Consider the following 20,296-nt stretch of genomic DNA (forward strand, 5'->3'; position numbering starts at 1 on the left):
GCACCTGTTCCTGCCCAGAAGGATCACTTCCTTTTCCACAGAAAAATCACTGTGGCAAACAAACGAGAAGCAGCTCCCAGCCCCACTGGCAGCCAGGACACCCCAAGGCTTTTTTCTGGGGGAAAGAGGCATTTGGCAGGGGCACCTCCTGGCACAAATTCAACTTAATTGGCGTTGCCTCCAGCAGAAACTGCTCCTACAGACCAAAGTCCCGAGACCAACTAATTCCCCAAATGCTGAGTCACTGATCCTCAACAGATGGGGGAGAGAATTAGCTGAAATAGGAAATGCACTTGAATTGGTTTGTGCTCTGGGTCCAGAGGTTTCTAGGGACACTCTGTTGCCCCAGTGTTATCACCATGGCTACTCAGCTATCTGATCAGGGTGTTCCCCTGCTTCAAATCCACCAGCACCTTTTGAATGTTTAATATGTAGCTGTATCGTCCTTTAAAAATAATTCAGGAACTTTCCTAGTGGTCTAGTGGTTAAGACTCCACACTTTCAATGCAAGCGATGTGGGTTTGATTCCTGGCCGGGAAACTAAGATCCCATGTGCTGCGTGGCACAGCCAAAACATAAAAAAAATTTTAAATAAAAGACATCAGTTTAGTTTTTTAGTTTTTCCCTGTTTCAGTGATGATCTCTGGTTTTCTTTTTATCCCCAAACATGCCCAGGCACCCTCCCCCCTGGAGCACTTTCACTGTCCCCAACCCCCCTTCCAGTCTCACCTGACTCCTCTAATAGGGTGAGGCCCCAGGTAACCCTCCTGGCACCTGGGCGTCCCAGAAGGGAGATGATCTAGCCACAAGTGCGCCTGGCCAGAGGGCACTACCCACTCCCTCCTGCCTCCAGCCCAGCGTCTACACCTGGCAGCCCCAAGTGATAGCGGAGCAGACAGATGCTTCGTGGAGTCTGCAGCTTGGGGAAGTTGGGATGCACTGAAAGTTTGGTTTTCAACTCCTCTAAAGCTCCTCGCATGCAGGGACTGGGCTCTGTCCATCTCTCCTAGGTCTGAGCACAGAGCCAGGAACACAATAGCCATTCAAGCCTATGTGTGGGTGGGATTGTGCCAGCCAGAGGTGTGGAACTTCCCTGCATTCTGCTGATCCCTTTGCCATGAGCCCTGTACATCAGCCAGCCTGGAACCTGCTGGAAACCTGCCGAGATTATCTATTGTTCAGTGACCTCTTTCCTTCCAAACTCAGCTCACTTATCACGTGCATGCCCATGTCCCATGGCCTGTTCCATTCTATTTTGGACACACTTATCAAGGGCAGAGGTTTTGGTATCAGATAGACAAGTTCAACCCCTGAGAGCCCGTTTCCCTGTGTGTAAGTGGAGAGCACAGCCTCCTCCCAGGGCTGTGTGATTGTATGAGACGTCTACACACCTTTAATCTGCAGTTCCAGGCCACAGGAACACACCATTCTCTTGACCAGGCCCAATTCAGATTCCACCAAGTGCCAGGGCCTGTTCCAGCCAAGCGTGGGTTATATAAACAGGGTTATGTGAAGTGCCTAGGATGGCACCCACTCCCAAGCTGGTGAGAGCAGGCTACTCCTTCATGGGGGTGGACAGCGGGCCAGCCTGGGACACCAGAGCAGGCCTGTGCTGTCCAAATCCTGTCCTCTTCACCCACCCTGTGACCTGTTGCCAGGTGAGTTCTGAGCCTCAACCGCCCCACCCAGAACTCGGGAGCAGCCCGGATGTTGGTAGAACACTCAGCGCGAGTCTCAGCACACAGCTTGCATCTAGCATGTGGCCAACAGGCCCCAGCTCTGTTCCCAGACAGGAATGCACCCCACCAGCAGAGGCCCCTCTGAAAAGAAACATCACTGGAGAAACCCAAGGCGCCCACTCTCCTGCATCTGCGCAGACTCAACATTAAGTTCATTGGCTGGGACGCCAGGAGGTGGCAGGCTCAGAGGAACAAGGTTGGCACACCATTTGAGCAGACTGCCGCCTCAATGTCCCAGGCTCTTGGGTTCCCAGGGCCATGCCTGCCTCACACAGCAGGTGCGGAGGTCTGCAGCCAGCTGCCAGGCAGGGGTACAGGAAGCTCTCCAAGCTTGGGCCCTTCAACAAGGCAGTGACACTCATGAGGCTCTTGGTGCAGTTGTGGGACCCAACAAATGCTAAGTTGCCATCTTTGTTCAGCTCCATTAGCTCATCTCCTTAAGGTGCCCGAGCCATGGCAGGCTTCAGGAACCCGGTGGCAATGTACTGGCTGCTGTTTCACTCACTGATAATCCCACCTGAGCGGCAATCCCCACCACATGCACCTTGACTCCCTAGAAATTCTCAGGATGGCAGAAACGTGGAGACCCTAAACCTGAGGGCCCACCACCCGCTAACAGCAGCCAAAGACCCAGGCTCCCCTCACTGTGCAGACCAGCTTGTGCTGGTACCACTACCTGGTTCTGTTGGAATGAAATACTCAAGCACTTCCAACTTTCTTCCCAATTCTTTCCTAGCTCCCCTGCCAACCCTGCTGACCCTCTTCCACTAAGTATTCTCGCCAGCTGGGCCTTGTGAGGCCTGGTAAGTGGATGACGGTAACACTGTGATAAGCGGGCACAATAAAGGACACAGTCATCAGCAGCATCCCCCTCCTCCAGACAGCAGCTGGGAGGCCCAGACATGAGCTGGGACCCTCCCGTCAGAACCTTGCAGGTGGGCTGAGAGCAAATGGACAGGGCATGTGCGTGTCACACTGTCACTCATGCACTTAGAACACACCCAGGTGGGACTTTTCTGGTGGTCCAGTGGCTAAGATTCCATGCTCCCAATGCAGGGGGTCCAGGTTTGATGCCTGGTCAGGAAGAACTAGGTCTCACATGCCACAATGAAAAAAGATCACACGTGCCGCAACTAAGACTCATTGCTGCCAAATTAATTAATTAATTAAACACACACACACACACAAGTGTGCCAAACAGAGCAGAGCAGTTCAGGAGCAGAGACAGCTGTCCCTGGCTGCCTGAGGGAGTAGAAGGCTGAATTTACAACGTGCCATGGAGAAAGAGGTGTCATCAGGCAGGCCCATCTTTCCAGGAGGCAAAAAGTCGTTCCCAGCTTCAGAGAAGGGAGGCGTCAGCCTGATCCCAGAGAGAAAGCCCACAGGAGCAGCTGGTGGTAAGGCCAGAGAGCCAGATGCCAGCAGGTGTCTCCGGGCCTGAGGGCTCCAGGTTGCAGCGCTGCAAGGCTGACCTCTTCTGGCCAAGGAGACACTGCGCACAGCAGGCAAAGAGCCAGGTGCTGCTTCCTGGAAGTGGTTTCTGATTCCCAATGTTTCGATGGCTCCTTCCTACAGGCAGGAGGCACAAACTAGGGCAGCTAGAATCTTTATTCTGTTGTTATGGGCAAAGCACCAGCCTGGCCATCTGTCTGGAGGGCCACAGTTCCGTCTGCCCCGAATCCAGTCCATCCAGTCTGAGAATTAAGCTTCCTCCAGCAGGGAGGCCTGCTCCACACTCCAGCCTGGGGAGAGCCTGGGAAGGCAGCCAAGGCTGCCTGAACAACCTCAGGAGGGTGCTGCTGTGGGTCTGCATTTCTCTCCTCTGTGCTTGAAGCTTCGCAGTGGGTTCTGTGTCTTTGCCTTCTGTGGGGGCAAAGTTACCAGTTGACTGTGGGGAGCAGACGTCTGTCTGCACATAACGAGACAGACTCGGAGAAGTGGGTGGTACTGCTACTTGGCAGGCCCTGCAGGCCATGAGCCAAGGACAGGTGCTGCTTCCAGCACCGCAGGCGCCCACCTTCCTCCTCCTGCAGCATGGAGGACGAGGAGGGCGGTGGGGCCAGGACAGCAGGTTCTCCCTTGCTCTGGAAGCTGCTCATGATGGCCAAGGGAAAGCCCCGGCTCCCGCAACTCTGGCCAGCAGCCAGGGGTCTGGGGCCGATTCTCCTTCCTCCCCGCTGAGGACAAGGGGCAAGCACACCAAGCACACCCTGGTGACAAGGAAACCAGATTGGGGGGGGGGGGGGCGCCTGCAGCCATCACCAAGGCCCCAGGGGACATACCTTGGTCTTCTTAGAGGCGAGGGGCTTCTTCCGCTTCTTGTGAGGGTGGACGAGGCCGCGCAGAGCAGGAGGAACTGGAAGAGACGGCGGGCTCAGCGGCTGCCCCCGCCGCCCTGTGTGCCTGCTCCCACCCCCTCTCCCGCCGGCTCCACCTCCAGTGGCTCCCAGCGTGCTCTCCCCTCCTGACCCAGGGCCTGGCACTCTGATCCTCACTGCAATCCTAAGAACACACGACTATCTAGGTTCACACCGCTGTCCCCAGGGATGTCCACTAAAACATGTCTCTACAGTATGTGTCACAGTAAGTATGAAACAACAGAAGGAAAATTAAGAAAGAAAATGCTGCTAAAATAGAAAAGCAGCCTTCATATAATTCCTTCCTCCATGGTCCTTCCTCCCATACCCCTCCTCACCTATCAGGTGCCCCCATCACTGCTCGGGACCTGCTACATGACCCCTGGCCTCTGGCCTCTCACCGACCCAGGGCATAGCTCAGGGTCCCCTCCAGCCAGGCCACACAGGTCCTGACAGGCCTCTGAGCACCACACCACCACACCCTCCCACGTCACCCCAACCCCTAAAGGCCAAAGGTTTGGGGCAATGACTGCTTCTGTGTGACAGAGAGGATGGGATTCCCTTCTAAGGCAGGAGACAGATGGGCCCCAGGTTAAACATTTACAACTAGTTTCCTGTTAACACTTTGAAAATAAAAATAACAACAGGAACAGTGTAAGTAGCTGGACTTTGTCTCCTGCGGACACTTCAAAATAATGGGAACAGCAATAACAGAAAGGAGCTAAGCAAGCCCTGCCTAGGTAAGAAATTAAGGAGACCATGTACTCTTCATTCATGGGGTCAAGGAGACCTCCCAGACTATGCCAGCACAAAAAGGTTCCTCAGGGGAGGGGGCACTAGACCATAAGGTCTGCCAGCCTCCGAAAAGCCTGGCACTGGGATTCACCTTGTCTAAAAGACGTGCTTGCACATCCAGGAGGGCCCTGAGTCAGACCTGATATGGACTCGGGGCCACATAATGCAAGGTGACTGGCCAGATGAAAATCTGCCTCCACATAAGTGGTCTAAACCAGCCCGAAAGGGACTTCCCTGGTGGTCCAGTGGTTAAGAGTCCATCTGCCAATACAGGGGACACAGGTTCAATTCCTGGTTCTGAAAGATCCCATGGACCGTGAGGCAACTAAGTCCATGGTGCCCCACAAAAACAGAAGCCGTGGCAACAAGAAGCCCACACACTGAAATGAAGAGTAGCCCGCACTCGCCGCAACTAGAGAAAGCCCAAGAAAACGCAATGAAGACTCAGAGCAACCAAGAATAAATAAATTAAAAAAAAAAAAAAGCTCATGGCTACTTCTCTCGCAGTCCACCCATCCTTTCTCCACATCTCTCTTCTCTCCTAATAAACACTTCACTTGTCTTTTTTGTTGTTGTTTAACTTTTTCCCAAATTCTTTCTTCAAACCAGGCAAGAGCCAGCGCCCTGCTCCCAGCCAGAAGTCTCTGGGTGGTCTAGTATGGTTAGGATACAGCGCCTTCACCGCTGTGGTCTAAGTTCAATTCCCACTCAGGGAACTGGGATCCCACTTCAAGCTGCCACACAGACCACCCAAAAGCCACCCAAGATCACACCCCCTCCTCCCCTCTCCCCCTCCTCAGTCCTCACACCACGACCTTGGTTGGTATCCCTTACAGTTCACTTCCTGGGGAACCTGGCCCCATCTCTCTGGCATTTTCCCATCTCTCCTGGATCTTTCCCATCCACTTGCTTGAGGTTCTCCTTGCCATATCCACCAGCTTACGCTAATCCACAGGGGTACCAGGAAAATGGGCCTGCACTCACCTCTCTGCTTCCTTAATCCACTAAACATCTTCAGCATAAAACCCACACATACCCGTTACCAAAGACACAAGGAGTATCATTACCAGGTGCAAAGGGAGCAAGGCTCCTGAACACATCAGCTGGGTTTTGGCCTCATCTACACCATAGAAACCACTCTTGGGATCCATTCTTTTCTTGGCTGTGCCATGCAGCATGAAGGATGTGGGATCTTAGTTCCCTGGCCAGGGATTAAACATCAAACCCATGTTCCCTGTTCAGAGTCTTAACCACTGAACCACCAGGGAAGTCCCTCTTGGGGTCCATCCTTGACCTCATAACTGTGATCCCAATATCCCTCATCCCCACAAGGCTCAGGCAGGTCTATTCTCTATTTCCCACCCCCGGTGTCCCCGGTCAAACGTTCTGGACTCAGACACCCAAGCCCAGCTTGGCCTGGTCACTAACCCTAAGCCTCCTCCAGCACAAGTAGCACTGTCTCCTACTCGCGACTCCCACACCATACCCAGTCACTCCCTTCTACACACAGGAGGCTGCTTGGCCAGGTACTGGCTCGCTCTTTCACAGGACCAGGTTCTAGGTGTGAGACCCCTGGCCTTGAAGGGGCAGAGTGCTGTCTCCTTGAAGGCAGAGTGCTGGTTTCCTGTCTCCCCCACAGAGAGAGCAACACCTACCCAGGGGGACTGTGCAGAGTTATGTCTGTGTACATGCTCACTGCCCAGATCCCATGGTTGTGTCACCCCAGTGCACAGCAGCCCAGGGATGAATGCGCAGCCCGCCCCCAGCCCTGCTCACCCAGGTAGTCAGGGACGTTGCCCAGGTGAGGCTTTACCACAGCGGGGTGTAAGGGCAGGTCGTGCCGCAGCAACTGGAGGTCCCTGGGATTGTCTTCAAAGTATGTCTGGCAAGGGAGAAAAGCAGGCACTGCATGGTCGGTCCTCCTTTTGTAATTTAATGGGTTTGTTTTTTTTTTTATTACGGGGGAGTTTTTGAACAGGTAGCCTGTGTTCCAATTGTTAAGGCTGAGATTTCCCACTGCCTTGTCACTGGGGCCCCCTCCCAGAGGCAGCTCAGGCATGTGTCCCCGTTCTCACTCCCTATTCGGTGGGGGCAGTTAGGAGCACGCCACCCTCTCCTCACCGGGAATCACTCCATGGCCGTGCACCTTCTAACTGACACATAAACAGCTGCCTCCTCCTTTTCTGTGTAATGCATGCTGCATGAATGCACCTGACTCAGTTTACTGCATCCCCAGGGTGGACTCCCTAGTGTTTCCACCTTGGGAATCATAACGGAACACAGGCACCCATACAGTTGTGACCTTACACAACTCTTACTACTGTGTCAAGAGAATAAACCTCAGAAGCTGTGCTTCTGATGGACACAGCCACTGTCCACCTCAGAAACTCGGCCAATTCACCTCCCAGCAGGACAGCTGGCGTCCTTACTCACTCTTGGCCTGTTTCCTCCCCATGACCTGCTAAAGGCACGGTCTGCTGCCCAACTCACTGCCTCTCACACTCACAGCTTTGCCGCTGGCCTCCAGGATGGGCGATGCCCTGAAGCCTCCTCTTTGCCCACCCACCCCGACCACAGTCCCTTACTTTGAGCTTCTCTGAGTGCAGGAGCTCCTCTTTGATCTCCTTCAGCCTTGCCTCACGGATGGCTTGTTTAGTCACTGAGCGCATGGCATCCTGGGGGCAGACATCAAAGGTCAACATGGCAGGGCTGCCTGAGCCCGCCCTCCTGCCAGGGTGCTGAGCAACAAGGGCCTGACTGTGGGTCCTAGAGGAGCCCCAAGTACCCACATCCCTACAGGGCCCCACTCACCCTGCAGCGGTAGCGGAAGCCCTCGATCTCCTCCATGTGGAACTGGTAAGGAAGCAGGACAGGGGCCCCACTGTCTGCAGAGAAGACTGCAGTGAGGGTCCTGCAGACTGAAGGCTTGGGCAGGGTCTATGCAGGCCTTCTGCTCAGAACCTCCCAGGTCTGCTCCCTGAGGTGAGGCAGCCGGGGATCTAGCCCACTCTTTCCCACAATGCAGACGTGCAGCAAAAAACCCTGGGTCTCATGGACAGTTCACGACAGGGGATCCACCCTGCTGCAGCCAGGGCAGCTTCCTGTTCCCACGTCCCAGGTCCTGTCATATCTCTCAGCCTTAGGACCTGCCCACTCACCTACTCTCCTACTCTGAGGCCACTCTAGCCACAAAGTATATGCAATGACAGCCACAGAGCACTAAGGAGCACCAGACCTTGAAGTTTAAAGTCTCACGACAGAAGCCTGGCCCTCTCTCAGGTCAGTGAGGGCGGGGCTCTTACCTCCACTGAGAAGCTCCTCGATCTTGCCCAGCTGAGACTGCTCTGTGGGCAGCACGAAGGTCAAGACTATGCCGGGGTTGTTGGCACGTGCCGTCCTGCAAGGAGAGACAACCCAGCCCGTGTCTCTGGCTGTGTGTCCCACAGTGTGCCCACAGTCCAGGTGCCCAGTCCACTACGCCTCAGTTCTCCTACCTTCCAGCCCTGTGTATGTAGGCCTCGGGGGTGGGGGGGAGATCAAAGTTGAGCACAGCACACACGTGGTGGAAGTCTATGCCCCGCGCCACGCCTGCCTCCGGATCTGAAGCCCTGTAAGAAAACATGCCAACCTCAAACTGAGCCCTCCTCTCCTCAGAGGCCATGTTCTCAAACTTATTTAATCAGCATGATCGCTCAACAAAGCCTGGTATGGAATTACAAGACACTCCTCTGAGTAAGATTCTTAAACACTATAACTGGAGCTAGGGTAGTGGGGGCAGCCAAACCCTGGAACTCATTGCCCACAGGGCAACCCGAAAACCACTCCAAGCCAGCCACCCAAGAGGCAGACAGAGACTGGTGGCTCCCTTTCTCCCGAAGAAAGATCCTTCCTGCAAGTCACAGCTAGTGGAGGCTGAGCCACGTTCCTCACAGGATGACAGCACGCCAACAAGTCAGGCAGTATGGCCGTTCATGCTGCCCATGAAGTACAGGCCTGTGCGCCCTTTACTCCCTGCCCCCACATGCTGGTTTCCCAGTCTTCTGAAAGGTGGCTCTCCCTAGCAAGGGCTGAGAGATAAAAGTGGACTCACTTGTCCCGCTTGGGTCCTTTGCCCCGATGCTTGCCCTTGACTGGAGGCCCCAGGACTTCAGCATCTGTTGCTATGACGCAGTCGTAGAAGCCTTGGTTGAACTGCGAGATGATGTGGCACCTGTGGCCCAAGAGCAGAAGAAAGTCAGACCTAAGAGCACTGGAGGTCTCTCCTCCACCCTCCGCCTGGTCATAACGGTCATCTTTCTGACTCTTCCCTCTTCTTCAATTCTTCCCCAACTTAATCTTTGTGCCTCAATCTCGTCAAGTGAAGATGGAGTTATAGTTGGTATTGCAGAGTTGTGAGAGATAGTCATTGAGGATCAGTCAAGCCTGGGGCCCTCAATCCACTAAGCACTTAAGAAACAGGAAGAGCGACTGTGTCTCCCCTTTTCCATCTTCACGTTCAACCGAGACATGGGAGTCGGCACACCTGGAGCGTAGTGGAAGCTCTCCATTGAGCACACAGGCGGGGATGCTGAATTGCTCCAGGAATAGGCGCAGCCGGTAACTCCGCTCCAGAGTGTTGACAAAGAGCAGAGACTTTCCCCGAATCAACGACAGCTTGAGCAGGGCATACAGCAACAGAAATTTGTCTTCCTCAGTCTCACAGACCACCTGAAACTGCTGTAACTGGTCTGGCCCTGGTAGCTGGGACTCCTGTAACTTGAGGGTAACCTAGGGGAGGACAGGCCTGTGGTCAGGAAAAAAAGAGAAGACAGAAATGCTACTGCAAGCCGCTGGCTTGCCAACCACAGCGCTGGTGTGTTAGTGGAGGGTGCCCTGGGTCCCTTCCAACTGTGTACTGTCAGAATTCAAAGTATACTAACTACTGCAGTTTACAAAAGACACAAAACTACACACAATTTGGGGCACAAATCAAAGTGAAACACACTGTAAATGACTAGAGTGAGAAGAAACCCCTACAGTAGCAACCTTTTTGAAGAGTAAAGTTCACATAAGGGGAGAATTTTGATCGTGTCACTCAGAGCACCCTTTCTGCCCTTTGGGGGTCCCTGATCAGGCCTTTAGGCAAAGCATGGTTTGAAACCAGTAGATACCTGGGACTACATAGTGACTTTAGGTTGGAGGATACAGGAGTGCCTAACAACATCGGACTTCTAGTGCCTCAGAACCAGGAATACTAAACGAGGAGTTTCCCACCCCAAATAACAAAGGGTTCCTTTGAGAAGGCAGGAGCGAGTCCTTTGAGTCTCCCGATGGTCCCACGGGGCCCTTACCGGGTTATGTAGTACCAGCTCCTTAAGTGCTTGCACATCCTCATTAAAAGTAGCTGACATCAGAAAAGCCTGGTAAATCCGGGGCAAGTGACTAAAATGAAACAGAGCCCCATCAAACTCCATTCTAAGGCCTCTAACAGGGGCAGCTGAACTGGCCCCCTCGCTCCAGGCCCTACTGTGTATTCACCACCCTTTCTCCTTACCAGAGAAGACTCTTCAGTTCCTCCTCAAAGCCAAAGGAGAAAAGAAGATCAGCCTCATCGACCACCAGCAGCTCCATGGAGTCTCGAAGCTTCAAGTTGTCTTGCTGCAAGTGGTTTAATATGCGGGATGGAGTCCCCACCACCACATCAGGCTTCTCCATCAGCACAGCTCTGTAGATAGGCAACACCTCAGTATTAAGTAGAAGGTAGCAGCTGGGACCTCACCCCAAATCAGATCTCGTTTTTGCTGCACACAAACCCCATCCCACATTCCAGTGCAGATTCATTCCCTCACAGCCCTGGTGTTCTAACCCACCTCTGAGAGGCTGAGTCTTCAGCAGCTGAGACATTGGCCACCCGGATGTCTCGAGCACAATAGGCAGCCAGTTGCTGAATCATGGATTGGGCCTGCCTCGCCAGCTCCTTAGTCGGCACAAGGACAAGGGCTCTCACAGCCTGCTCCACCACGGGGCCTGTCTGCAAGAATTAAAGACTTCAGCCAGTCAGTTATCATCATGGCCACCGGATGCTTTTCTCTACCTCCTCCAGGCAATCTGATCACGTACTATGACTTCAACACAACAATCTAGTTGTGTTTTGATCACCCCTTCACTTACTTCACCCATCTCTGAATGTAGATAACAAGGCCCTTTCCCCAGGCACTGAACTCAAAAAGGATAACTTACTTTATTGTTACAAAGTTACTTAAAACGTGCCAGTTACTGGTGAACCACCAGTTACTTCTCTGGTGGTCCAGTAGCTAAGACTCTGTGCTCCCAATAGGCTCAGGTTCAATCCCTGGTCAGGGAACTAGATCCTGCCCGCCACAACTAAGAGTCCACATGGCACTACTAAGGATTCCCACATGACGTAAGGAAGAAGGAAGATGCCTCAACTAGGATCTGGAGCAGCCAGACAGAAGACCAAACTAGTCCATCCTAAAGGAAATCAGTCCTGAATGTTCATTGGAAGGACTGATACTGAAGCTGAAACTCCAATACTTCGGCCACCTGATGTGAAGAACTGACTCATTGGAAAAGACCCTGATGCCGGGAAAGACTGAAGGTGGGAGAAGGGGATGACAGAGGATGAAATGGTTGAATGGCATCACCGATTCCATGGACATGAGTTTGAGTAAGCTCCGGGAGTTGGTGATGGATAGGGAAGCTTGGCTTGCTGCAGTCCAGGTGTCGCGGAGTCAGACACGACCGAGAGACTGAACTGAGTACAAAGAATAATGGTCGCAAAGCCTGGACTAGAACCCAAGTAACCTGAATCCCAGTTCAGAGCGTTTACCAGAAAATCATTAGGTTCTCTTAGACCAGCCTTCATGTGTAAGAGATTCAAAGAAAACCCGGCTCTTGGGGAAGACGGGTGCGTGAGGGTGGCCGGCACAGCCTTCAAAGAGGGCACAACGGAACTCAAACGCCTGCATTTCCCTTTCTCGGCCTTTGGGGCCTCTCCCCCGACTCACCGCCTTCCTGTGGAGCAGCAGCTGTAGCATAGGAATGGCATAAGCGGCGGTCTTCCCGGAACCGGTGCGGGCGCGAGCCAGGAGGTCCTTCCCCTCCAGCGCCAGCGGGATGGCCTTCTCCTGGATCAACGTGGGTCGCGACCAGCCCAGATCAGTGACGGCCTAGGAGAGACAAGGGACGGCTCAGGCGGCGTGCTGCCCTGCCACCGCTCCCATCCACCGTCGGTTCGGCTCCTCAGCCCTCCCCGGTACCTGTAGGAGCCGGTGGTCCAGGCCCATGTGTTCGAAGCCCAACGATTCTGGATCCTCCATGCTGCTGCTCTGTAGTGACAGCGCGCAGGCGCGACAGGAAGAGCACGACGCGACGCGTGAGCCGGTCAAAGCAGCAGCCAATCAGTTTCAAAGGAGTTGGCCATGGCTTCCGGTGTTCCGGCTGGGCTCTGCGGCTGCTGCTGCGCTCTATCTGTGGGGTCTGGGAGAGGCGGCAGGCGGCGGAGAGCCCACGGGTCCTTGCCCGTCCCCTGACGCTACCTCTAAATGGCGTTTTGGGTTAGGGTTACCTGCGGCAGAGGCGGGGCTCCGTGGAGGTGGGTGAGGTCCTCTCCGTGCCCGCCTTCGCCCACCGACACCGGCCACACAATCCTCCAGTTTCTCCACCAGGTTGCGTGTTTATGGCTTTACCTTCATCTAGCGCTTGATTTTTAACAGCCTCGCCCTAGCAATTATGCCAGTATTAGTTGTAGTTATATTGGCAAATACATCAATGTTTAGAATGCTCGTCTGTGTACTACCTAAGAAAAGGGATGCCGCGGGTGGTACCTTACCACGTTTGGGAAATACTGGTGAGTCCTGCGCCCTTTCCTGCCATTATGCATCTGGGGGATCTCTATCAGGTTTATATGCAAGCATTAATTGCTCTGCCACCGACTATGCTTAGGAAAAGTGCACCAGCATATGTATTCCAGGGTTGTTTGCCTGTAGCAGTGGTGGGAACGTGGAAATCAAACGCAATGGCTTTCGGAGTAAAAAGCAAGCGACACTGGGTGTACCAGCATGGTTTAGGGTCACAGGCAGAAAAAGGACAAGCTATAACAATTGAACTGTCCAAGAATGAAGTTTGGAAGAATGAGTAGCATAAGAAAAGAGGAAGGTAGGTTGCTCTGGGGTTCCCAAAGGTAGCAACCTGTGTTGCCTGCACAGCTTGGTTAAAAATAATTCTTCGGCGTTCCCTGCAGGTCTGGTGGTTAGGATTCCAGGCTTTCACTGCTGTGGCCTGGATTCATTTCCTTTTGGAGGACTGAGATTCCGCAAGCAGTAAGACTCAGCCAAAAAAAAGGGGCGGATTTTTGGTCCCCACTTGTATCTGTTTGCTATTGCTCCTGTAACAAATCATCATAAATTTGGTGGCTTAACACAGACTTACTATTTTACAGTTCTATAGGTCGTAAGTGTGACAAGGCCTCTCTAAGCTTAAATCAGGAGGTTGGTGGGGCTCCATTCCCTTCTGGAGGTTCTAAAGGAATCTTTTTTTTTTTTTTTTTTACCTTTTACAGCTTCACATGTGGCCCCCCTTGTTCTGTTTTCAAAGCTGTTAATGGAGGGTTGAGTCCTTGTGTCACATCATTACAACCTTCTTTTGCTTCCCTCTTGCATTTTTCAAGAACCTTTGTTATGACATTCCGCCCTCCCAGATAATTCAGGATAATCTCATTTTAAAAGCAGATGACAGCAACCTTAATTTCTCTTTGCCACGTTTGGTAACATATTCACAGGTTTCAGGAATTAGTACATTTAGTTGGACATTATTGGGAAGTTATTAGTCTGCCTACCATGTGTGTTAACGGGGATGCAGGATGTCCATCCTTTTGTGACCACATAGACTGTAGCCCACCAGGCTCCTCTGTCCGTGGAATTCTCCAGGCAAGAATACTGGTATGGGTTGCCATTCCCCTCTCCAGGGGATCTTCCCGACCCAGGGATTGAACCTGGGTCTCCTGCATTGTTGGCCGATTCTTTACCGTCTGAGCCACCAGGGATGCCCATTCTGCCTACCACACCACACCAAACATAAACTTAGTCAGACTGGACATAAATGTTGCTCAGGAATCTATATGGATGAGTTTCTCAGGTGACCCTATGCATCTATTCTGACATGGGCCCAGCATGAGATCCAGAAGTCAGGCTCTGGGTGTTATTAGGGTGAGAACTGAGAGCACCACAGGTAAAGTGAGGCTGGAACCAAAACATGGAGATGGGGACTGGGCCAGGGATAATGGGGTGAGTAGAGACTCCTGTGCCCCCACAGCCTTTTTGTAAAAGGATAGAAGGCTATTTGGTAAGGATGTTTTATAACCTAAGAAAGCAAGAACTTCAGAATGGAATCAGGGTAGTATTGGGGGAAAAGGTCCCCAGAATTCCTTGGATGTAGCTTGAATTATTTTTAAAAAATTTTCCTAGGCTCTATGGTGTCTGTGAATGCCACACACCAATGTGGAAACTCTTTTCCTCACATCTACCACCAATTAGCCTATCCTCTGGCAATCAAGCTTCCAACTGTCCCATCAGTGTAAAGGTGTGATATACTCCCACCTTTGTCTTCACACTATTCCCCTATCAAAAATTCACAAGAGGAGAAACCAAGTACGTATTGACCCATCAGCATAATTGAGATGCACAGATGGACAGACTACTTCCTGTATTCCTACAGCCTAGACGCCAGTGTGCTTTGCTGGGTAGATTCCTAGTAACAGCCACAGAGCAGACATGTGTTCCCTTCCTGACATGTCCCATGCTCCTAAAGAGCCTCAGGCCAGAGGTCTACACATGAACTAGTTTCAAGGCCACCTCATTTTCCATTAATTCTAACATGAAAAATATTATGGTAAATATCCAAATAATTTTGGATGAGTCATTTATGGTGTTTCACCACACTGAACCGTTAACGTGGTCACCCCAAATTGGAATTTCTTAAATATTTACAAAAATATTAAGTGAAAAGGTCTATAAAATTAAATTGCTTATACTTTTGTAAGGAAAAATAGATACACAGGTAGAATAGTATGGAAGATAAAAACAAGAAGGGAAGAATTTAGTTTTGTATGTCAGATAAATAATGTATTTTAAATAAATAAAACCATGAAATAAAATATCAAGAATGGGCACCTAATAGTATTAAGTTTTATATGGCAGAAAGGCATGAGGAAGTATGCTAAGAAGTGTTTACACTTATGATTCCAGGGAGCTAAGAAATAGATACTTAATCTCTTCACAGCATTCCTTGCTGACAGGCCTATGTGGTTGCCCTGTGGTTGCCACCACCCTGTCTGTTCCCGCACCCTAGCCTCACAAGCCCATATGCCGAGGTCCACTCCTGGTCAGCTGCAGAAGTACCCAGACCAAAAGCTTTTCTTCCATCTCCTTTTGTGCCTCCCCTCTGCCCACAGCCTCTTTATTTCATTTCAAACACAGCTACTACAACACGTTTTATTTCACTGGAAAAATCTGTATAAAGAACCAAATCTGGTTCCCGCGAGGAAAACATTTACCACAGCTTAAATAAAAGTTAAGGGAAACGGGAGGGTAAGAGTGTCCTGCCTTGTGTGAGCTGTCACTGCCTCACTCTTAAATTCAGGCCCTGTGTGATGGAAACCACAGGTGTCCTGGAGAATTCCCTGCCTGGCCCTCTGATTAGGCCTTGAGAGCAGCTGTGACATCTGCTCTCTGGCCTGAGAGCTGAAGTCCTGGGAGCTGCCATGGTAGTTAGTTATCAAGGATGTGTGCATAAACAATGCAGAAGGGACTGCACTGGTATCCAGCTAGTCACACAAAGGCAGTAACACTTCAACTAGGAAGGAAAATATATAATTTTATCAAAAAATAGTTCTAATATATAGAAAAACTTTTCAATCCTCTGGGGCCTTTGCCCCTATTTACATTCACAAAGCTGCTGAGTGAACCCAGGACTGACAGCAGAGCAGTGAGGCAGGCCTCCTCGGTGGAGCATTTCGGTCGCCTACTTCGTAAGTAGACGAAAGGTTAAAGAAGTAGGAGGGTTTTTCATTTGCTCATTTTATGAGAAAGAGGGGAATCACTGGAGGCGAAAGAAGCAAGACTTAGTCCTGGGTAAGTTTCAACTCTGCACAAACCCCAAGACAGATCTTTGAAAGCCTGGACCAGTGTCCTGTGTCCTTGAAAACCAGTGTTAACAAGTGGCTGATCTGAATGCTTTGTTGCCATGGAACCAATGTGGCTTATATTCTTTTTTCACTTTTTTTTCCCTCAGAATCCAGGTGGATAAGATATTGGGTGGGGAAAGTACCAAATAACTGAGGTGACAGGAAAGGATCACGTGGTGAGGACATTACACCAGCTTCTTGGCCTCAAAGAAGCTCTTGAGGTGACGCATCTGCCAGATGCCAGTGAGGATGAGGATGACGGTCTGAGCGATGGACCACCACAGGACCCTCTGGTTGGTGCTCTCACTGATCAGACGGAAGCGCTCTTCACGATACTGCATAGGACAATGGACCCAGGATTAAATGTGCGGGAAAGACAGTCTCAGCTGTTGTGAGGTCCTTCCCTCCCATGCCACTGCTCAACTATGGGACCAAACACCTTTTGAAATATTGCCTCTGATTCCCCTGGGAGTGCCCCAAGGACGTAACATGCTGCCCCTCCATGAGCTTCTCTGCTAGGACAGAAATCACACTCTTAAACCATTTCAACCAAGATCCCAAAATAAGGAGGCAGGCAATGGCTATTGCTAGAGTGTGAACTGTCCTCTCTACACTTTATTCTACAGAGCTGAAAAATGGCTATCTGCACTGATACCCTCTGTTCCAGTCTTTGAACAGCCTGCTTCACAAGTAGGGAAAGCCCCAAGAAGCAACTTCCAGGAGGTGTAATGGGTATAAAGGTCAACTGCCATGGCCAAGTACAGTGACATGCCCTTACCCTTTGGTAATCCTGCTCCTTCTGGATCTGCTCCACCTGATCAAGCAGCTGGCGGGCTCGGAGCTGTAGCTCCGTCAGCTTATCCTTGGCAGCAATCTCAGGGTAGTTGTTGGTATGCTCCCCAACCTGGATGTCTAGGTGCACACGCTAGGAGGAAATAAGGTTGAACCTCAAAGTCAGAGCCATTCTGAGGTTATGATGTCTAAGTGATGCAACCTCTGATGGTCTGTTGCAGGCTATGGAACATACTCTTGTCCCTGTGGGACAGAAGGGCAACTCTATTTCTTACTTGTAACTGTGCCACAAAGAGTTATAAATGATGTGCATGCTTGCTAAGTCGCTTCAGTTATGTCTCACTCTTTGTGACCTTGTGGACCACAGCCAGCTACACTCCTCTGTCCATGGGTTCTCCAGGCAAGAATACTGGAGTGGGTTGCCATGCCCTTCTCCAGAGGATCTTCCTGACTCTTGGTCTCCTGCATCGGCAGGCAGGTTCTTTACTAAATCAAAACTTTGAAACCAAGTGACAGATTCTGAGCTCTGGCCAAAAGAAAACTGTTACCAGTCTGCCGCCAGCAAAGAGAGCCATCCTGGTAGAGTTGGAGTGCAGGCAAATCTGATGGTCACCAGGAGTGTGGGAAGTGAAGGTGAAGCGGCCCTCTGAGCCGTACTGCCGGGAGAGCACCACCTGCAACAGAGTAGTCAGTGAAAGCCCACACCTTTACTCTAACCTCACCAAGTGCAAGCTCGTGTCTTATGAGCTCTGTCCACCCCAAGAGCTCTAGTGAAGATGGCCCTACCTTGCCTTCAGGGTCCTTCACCTCCACGTGCATGCCCAGGCCGGGGGTCGAGGGCAGGAAGACCTCCTTCTGCTTATCCCACATTTGGGTGCGGTAGTTCCCTGCGGAATAGACAGAGCAGTCACAACCCGCCTAGTCCATCCAGCTCCCACACTCCGCGGCTCCCGGGACGCCAGACGGGGGCACTGCTCTCCAGGTCACCGTCCGGCGTCCTCAGAGTGCCGCTGCGAGCGAAGAGCCCGACGGCGTCTTGGGGACAACTCAGGGCCCGATCCACCCTCGCCCCGCCTGACCGATGACCATGGTCTCGTCGGGGATTTCTTCGATGAAGCAGCGCTTTTCGGTCTCGCCGATGTGGAAATAAAGCCCCCGGGCGCTTGCGGCGCACAGCGCAAGGAGCAGCAACGCCGGCAACCCCATTGCCCGCCGACGCCCAGCCCAGACACCTGCCAACGCGCGCCCTCTGCCCAGTGCGCATGCGCGCACCTGCGCCCCGCTCCCTGACGACGCAGAAAGACCAGGCGCAGGACGCGCTTGCGCGGTGACTCCCGCTTTGCGTCCGCCCCGCCCCGCCCCGCCCCGCCCCGCCCCGCCCGCGTCTTTTCGACCAAGTTACAGGGCCGAGGGGAGAGTGCGCACACGCAGGACGCCCGGAGACTGGCTGATCCCTCCCGCTCTCTGGAGGCGCAGTGGGCTCCGTCAACTGCCAACAAGCGGCTTCTGCTCAGTGCGCACGCGCGCCCCTGCGCGGTGCTCCCAGCAAGCGCGGCGTGGCAGAGCAAGAGTATGGAAACGTTGACACCTCCTTCGCCCCTGCTGCTTGCCCGTCAGCCTGCGCCGAGGTGTGGGTGCTGTATCCGGAAGATTGGGTCGACGTAGGCTTCCGAACTCGGGGTCCACCGAGGAAAGGAAAGTCGGAATCCGGGGACCGACAGACCGTTCCCAAGACCCCGACTAGGTGGATACCGGTGTGAGAAATCGTGTAGGAGCCTCAAGCGCATTCGGTGCCGCCTGGAGTAGCGGCTCACCGAGGCTTTGGAAGCCATGACCCCGGGGTGGAAGCCTCACCTGGGTGGGGCTCCAACAGACCTACAGGAAACGGTATTCCAAGCCCTGGGGCGCCAACAGGTTTAGGTGTTCCAGATTTTAGGAGTTCATCAGTTTTGTTACTTGAGATGACGGCGTGGCAATGATTATTTTCTGACACTCCTCTGCTAGGGTTATACACGGAAGTGCTCACAGATAGTCACCCGAGGGTGCTTACCAGGAAGAGAAAGTGGAGATTGGGCTAAAGGTGAGAGGTGTGTGGGAGGAGGGACGAATAGAGATGGTTCAGTGGTCACAAGACTGCACCCAAAGGGCGAGGCTTGGCGGCGTCTCCGCCTCTGTTTCCAGCCCTTATTGTTCTCTCTCAACTTGTCCAACTGCTCATTGTCTTCTAGGTGAAGATTTGGAACGTGCAGTCCTTTGGGCTGTGGGTCTGCTCCACTGTTTCACAGTGGTTTAGGGCTCAGAGTGGAGAGAGATGTGAAGCAGAACAAAATCCAGCCAGCCTTGTGGGTCTGATGGGCACGTGACAAGTGCAAGTGGGGGTCCAGAGCTTGTTCTGCTGCTTCCCATCCTTCCTAAACACAAATCCTGTAAAAATCATTCTTATCGTGCTTGGTATTGTGTTCGGTTAGTCACTAAGTCGTGTCCGGCTCTTGTGACCTCACGGACTGTAACTGCCAGGTTCTGTCCGTGGGATTCTCCAGGCAAGAATACTGGAGTGAATTGCCATTTTCTTCTCCAGGGGTCTTCCCCACCCAAGAATCTGCAGTGTTGGATACATTCCTATTTATCTCTTAAAAAGTAGGATTGAACCAAGGCAAATATCCTAGTGGCATTAAAGAAGTTTTACAAGGAAACCTTTCCTGAACAGCAGCAGTTGTGCGGTGAGGACGGAAAATAAGCTCTCTTTTTTTAGAAGCTGGAAATTTAAGTATGAAATCTGATTTTTAAATATTAGCATATGACTCAGCTTTAATGAAATGGACAAGTCACAGTCTGGCCACATTCAGCAGTCAGTCATGCGGACAACTTCTGATCTCATCCAAATTCAGTAGGGGACAGTCTACTTGTTTAAGTGACGACCTCTGTGCAGGTTCCTCCCTTTTCTGTGACCTTCACCTTCTTTGAACAAACTGGTGCAACTTGAGAATGAGTATCTGGGCTAAGAAAATTGAGGAAAAGTCTTGAGGAAAACTTAGAATGAGGAGGTCTATGAGGCATGTTTACATCTCCTAATGAGAGCATTCCTCTTGTGGGACAGAGGAAGGCAAAAAAGAAGCTAGAAAGGTCCTTACTGGGTGTGGAATTAGAGCAAAGGAAGGTTGAAAATTTGTCTTAAAATTTTTATTAAGAGAATTTCCAAACACATAGAATAGTTACAATGAGCTTTTATATACTAGCAACCAGTTTCAACAGGAATCAAAATTTTGCCTTATTTATCCATTTCTGCATTTTTTCCCTGAAGTGTGTTAAAGATTCCCTGGACATCATATAATTTTACCTATAAATATTCCAGTGTATTTCTAGCCAATATGGACTGTGAATAACTATCACACCCAAAACAAAAATAATTCTTTAATAATTCTAGTACTTAG

At 51.7% G+C, this 20,296-nt stretch overlaps 2 protein-coding genes and 1 long non-coding RNA gene across 5 annotated transcripts; 1 reads left to right on the top strand and 2 right to left on the bottom strand.

Moving 5' to 3' along the window:
- Positions 1 to 2,879: 2,879 nt before the first annotated feature.
- On the bottom strand, positions 2,880 to 12,226 carry DDX56 (DEAD-box helicase 56). 2 transcript variants are annotated; one of them, XM_086396138.1, is made up of 14 exons: positions 12,151 to 12,226; positions 11,899 to 12,060; positions 10,741 to 10,897; positions 10,425 to 10,595; positions 10,222 to 10,312; positions 9,414 to 9,658; positions 8,982 to 9,101; positions 8,386 to 8,499; positions 8,194 to 8,288; positions 7,703 to 7,776; positions 7,477 to 7,566; positions 6,668 to 6,773; positions 4,022 to 4,095; positions 2,880 to 3,602 (listed from the first exon to the last, which is right to left on the bottom strand). In XM_086396138.1, exons 3-14 carry the CDS (start codon positions 10,821 to 10,823, stop codon positions 3,525 to 3,527), a joined length of 1,341 nt encoding a protein of 446 aa, XP_086252264.1. In that variant the 5' UTR covers positions 10,824 to 10,897; positions 11,899 to 12,060; positions 12,151 to 12,226; the 3' UTR covers positions 2,880 to 3,524. The 2 variants fall into 2 exon arrangements, with proteins under 2 accessions (XP_086252264.1, XP_086252263.1); XM_086396137.1 differs by having other exon boundaries at positions 10,741 to 10,901.
- Positions 12,227 to 15,367: 3,141 nt separating this feature from the next.
- TMED4 (transmembrane p24 trafficking protein 4) lies at positions 15,368 to 18,095 on the bottom strand. Of its 2 annotated transcripts, XM_086396139.1 has the most exons (5): positions 17,945 to 18,095; positions 17,652 to 17,752; positions 17,414 to 17,539; positions 16,852 to 16,998; positions 15,368 to 16,408 (listed from the first exon to the last, which is right to left on the bottom strand). In XM_086396139.1, exons 1-5 carry the CDS (start codon positions 18,069 to 18,071, stop codon positions 16,259 to 16,261), a joined length of 651 nt encoding a protein of 216 aa, XP_086252265.1. In that variant the 5' UTR covers positions 18,072 to 18,095; the 3' UTR covers positions 15,368 to 16,258. The 2 variants fall into 2 exon arrangements, with proteins under 2 accessions (XP_086252265.1, XP_086252266.1); XM_086396140.1 differs by lacking the exon at positions 16,852 to 16,998.
- A 28-nt stretch (positions 18,096 to 18,123) lies between these two features.
- Positions 18,124 to 19,301, top strand: LOC147374007 (uncharacterized). The gene is made up of 2 exons (XR_015162329.1): positions 18,124 to 18,945; positions 19,094 to 19,301. It is a non-coding gene; the product is annotated as an uncharacterized LOC147374007 (long non-coding RNA).
- Positions 19,302 to 20,296: the final 995 nt, after the last annotated feature.

Source organism: Bos grunniens, chromosome 4 (assembly GCF_055505025.1).
Source record: "Bos grunniens cultivar Pamir isolate PY7600 chromosome 4, Bosgru_T2T1.0, whole genome shotgun sequence".
In the NCBI taxonomy this organism is placed as follows: Eukaryota; Metazoa; Chordata; class Mammalia; order Artiodactyla; family Bovidae; genus Bos; species Bos grunniens.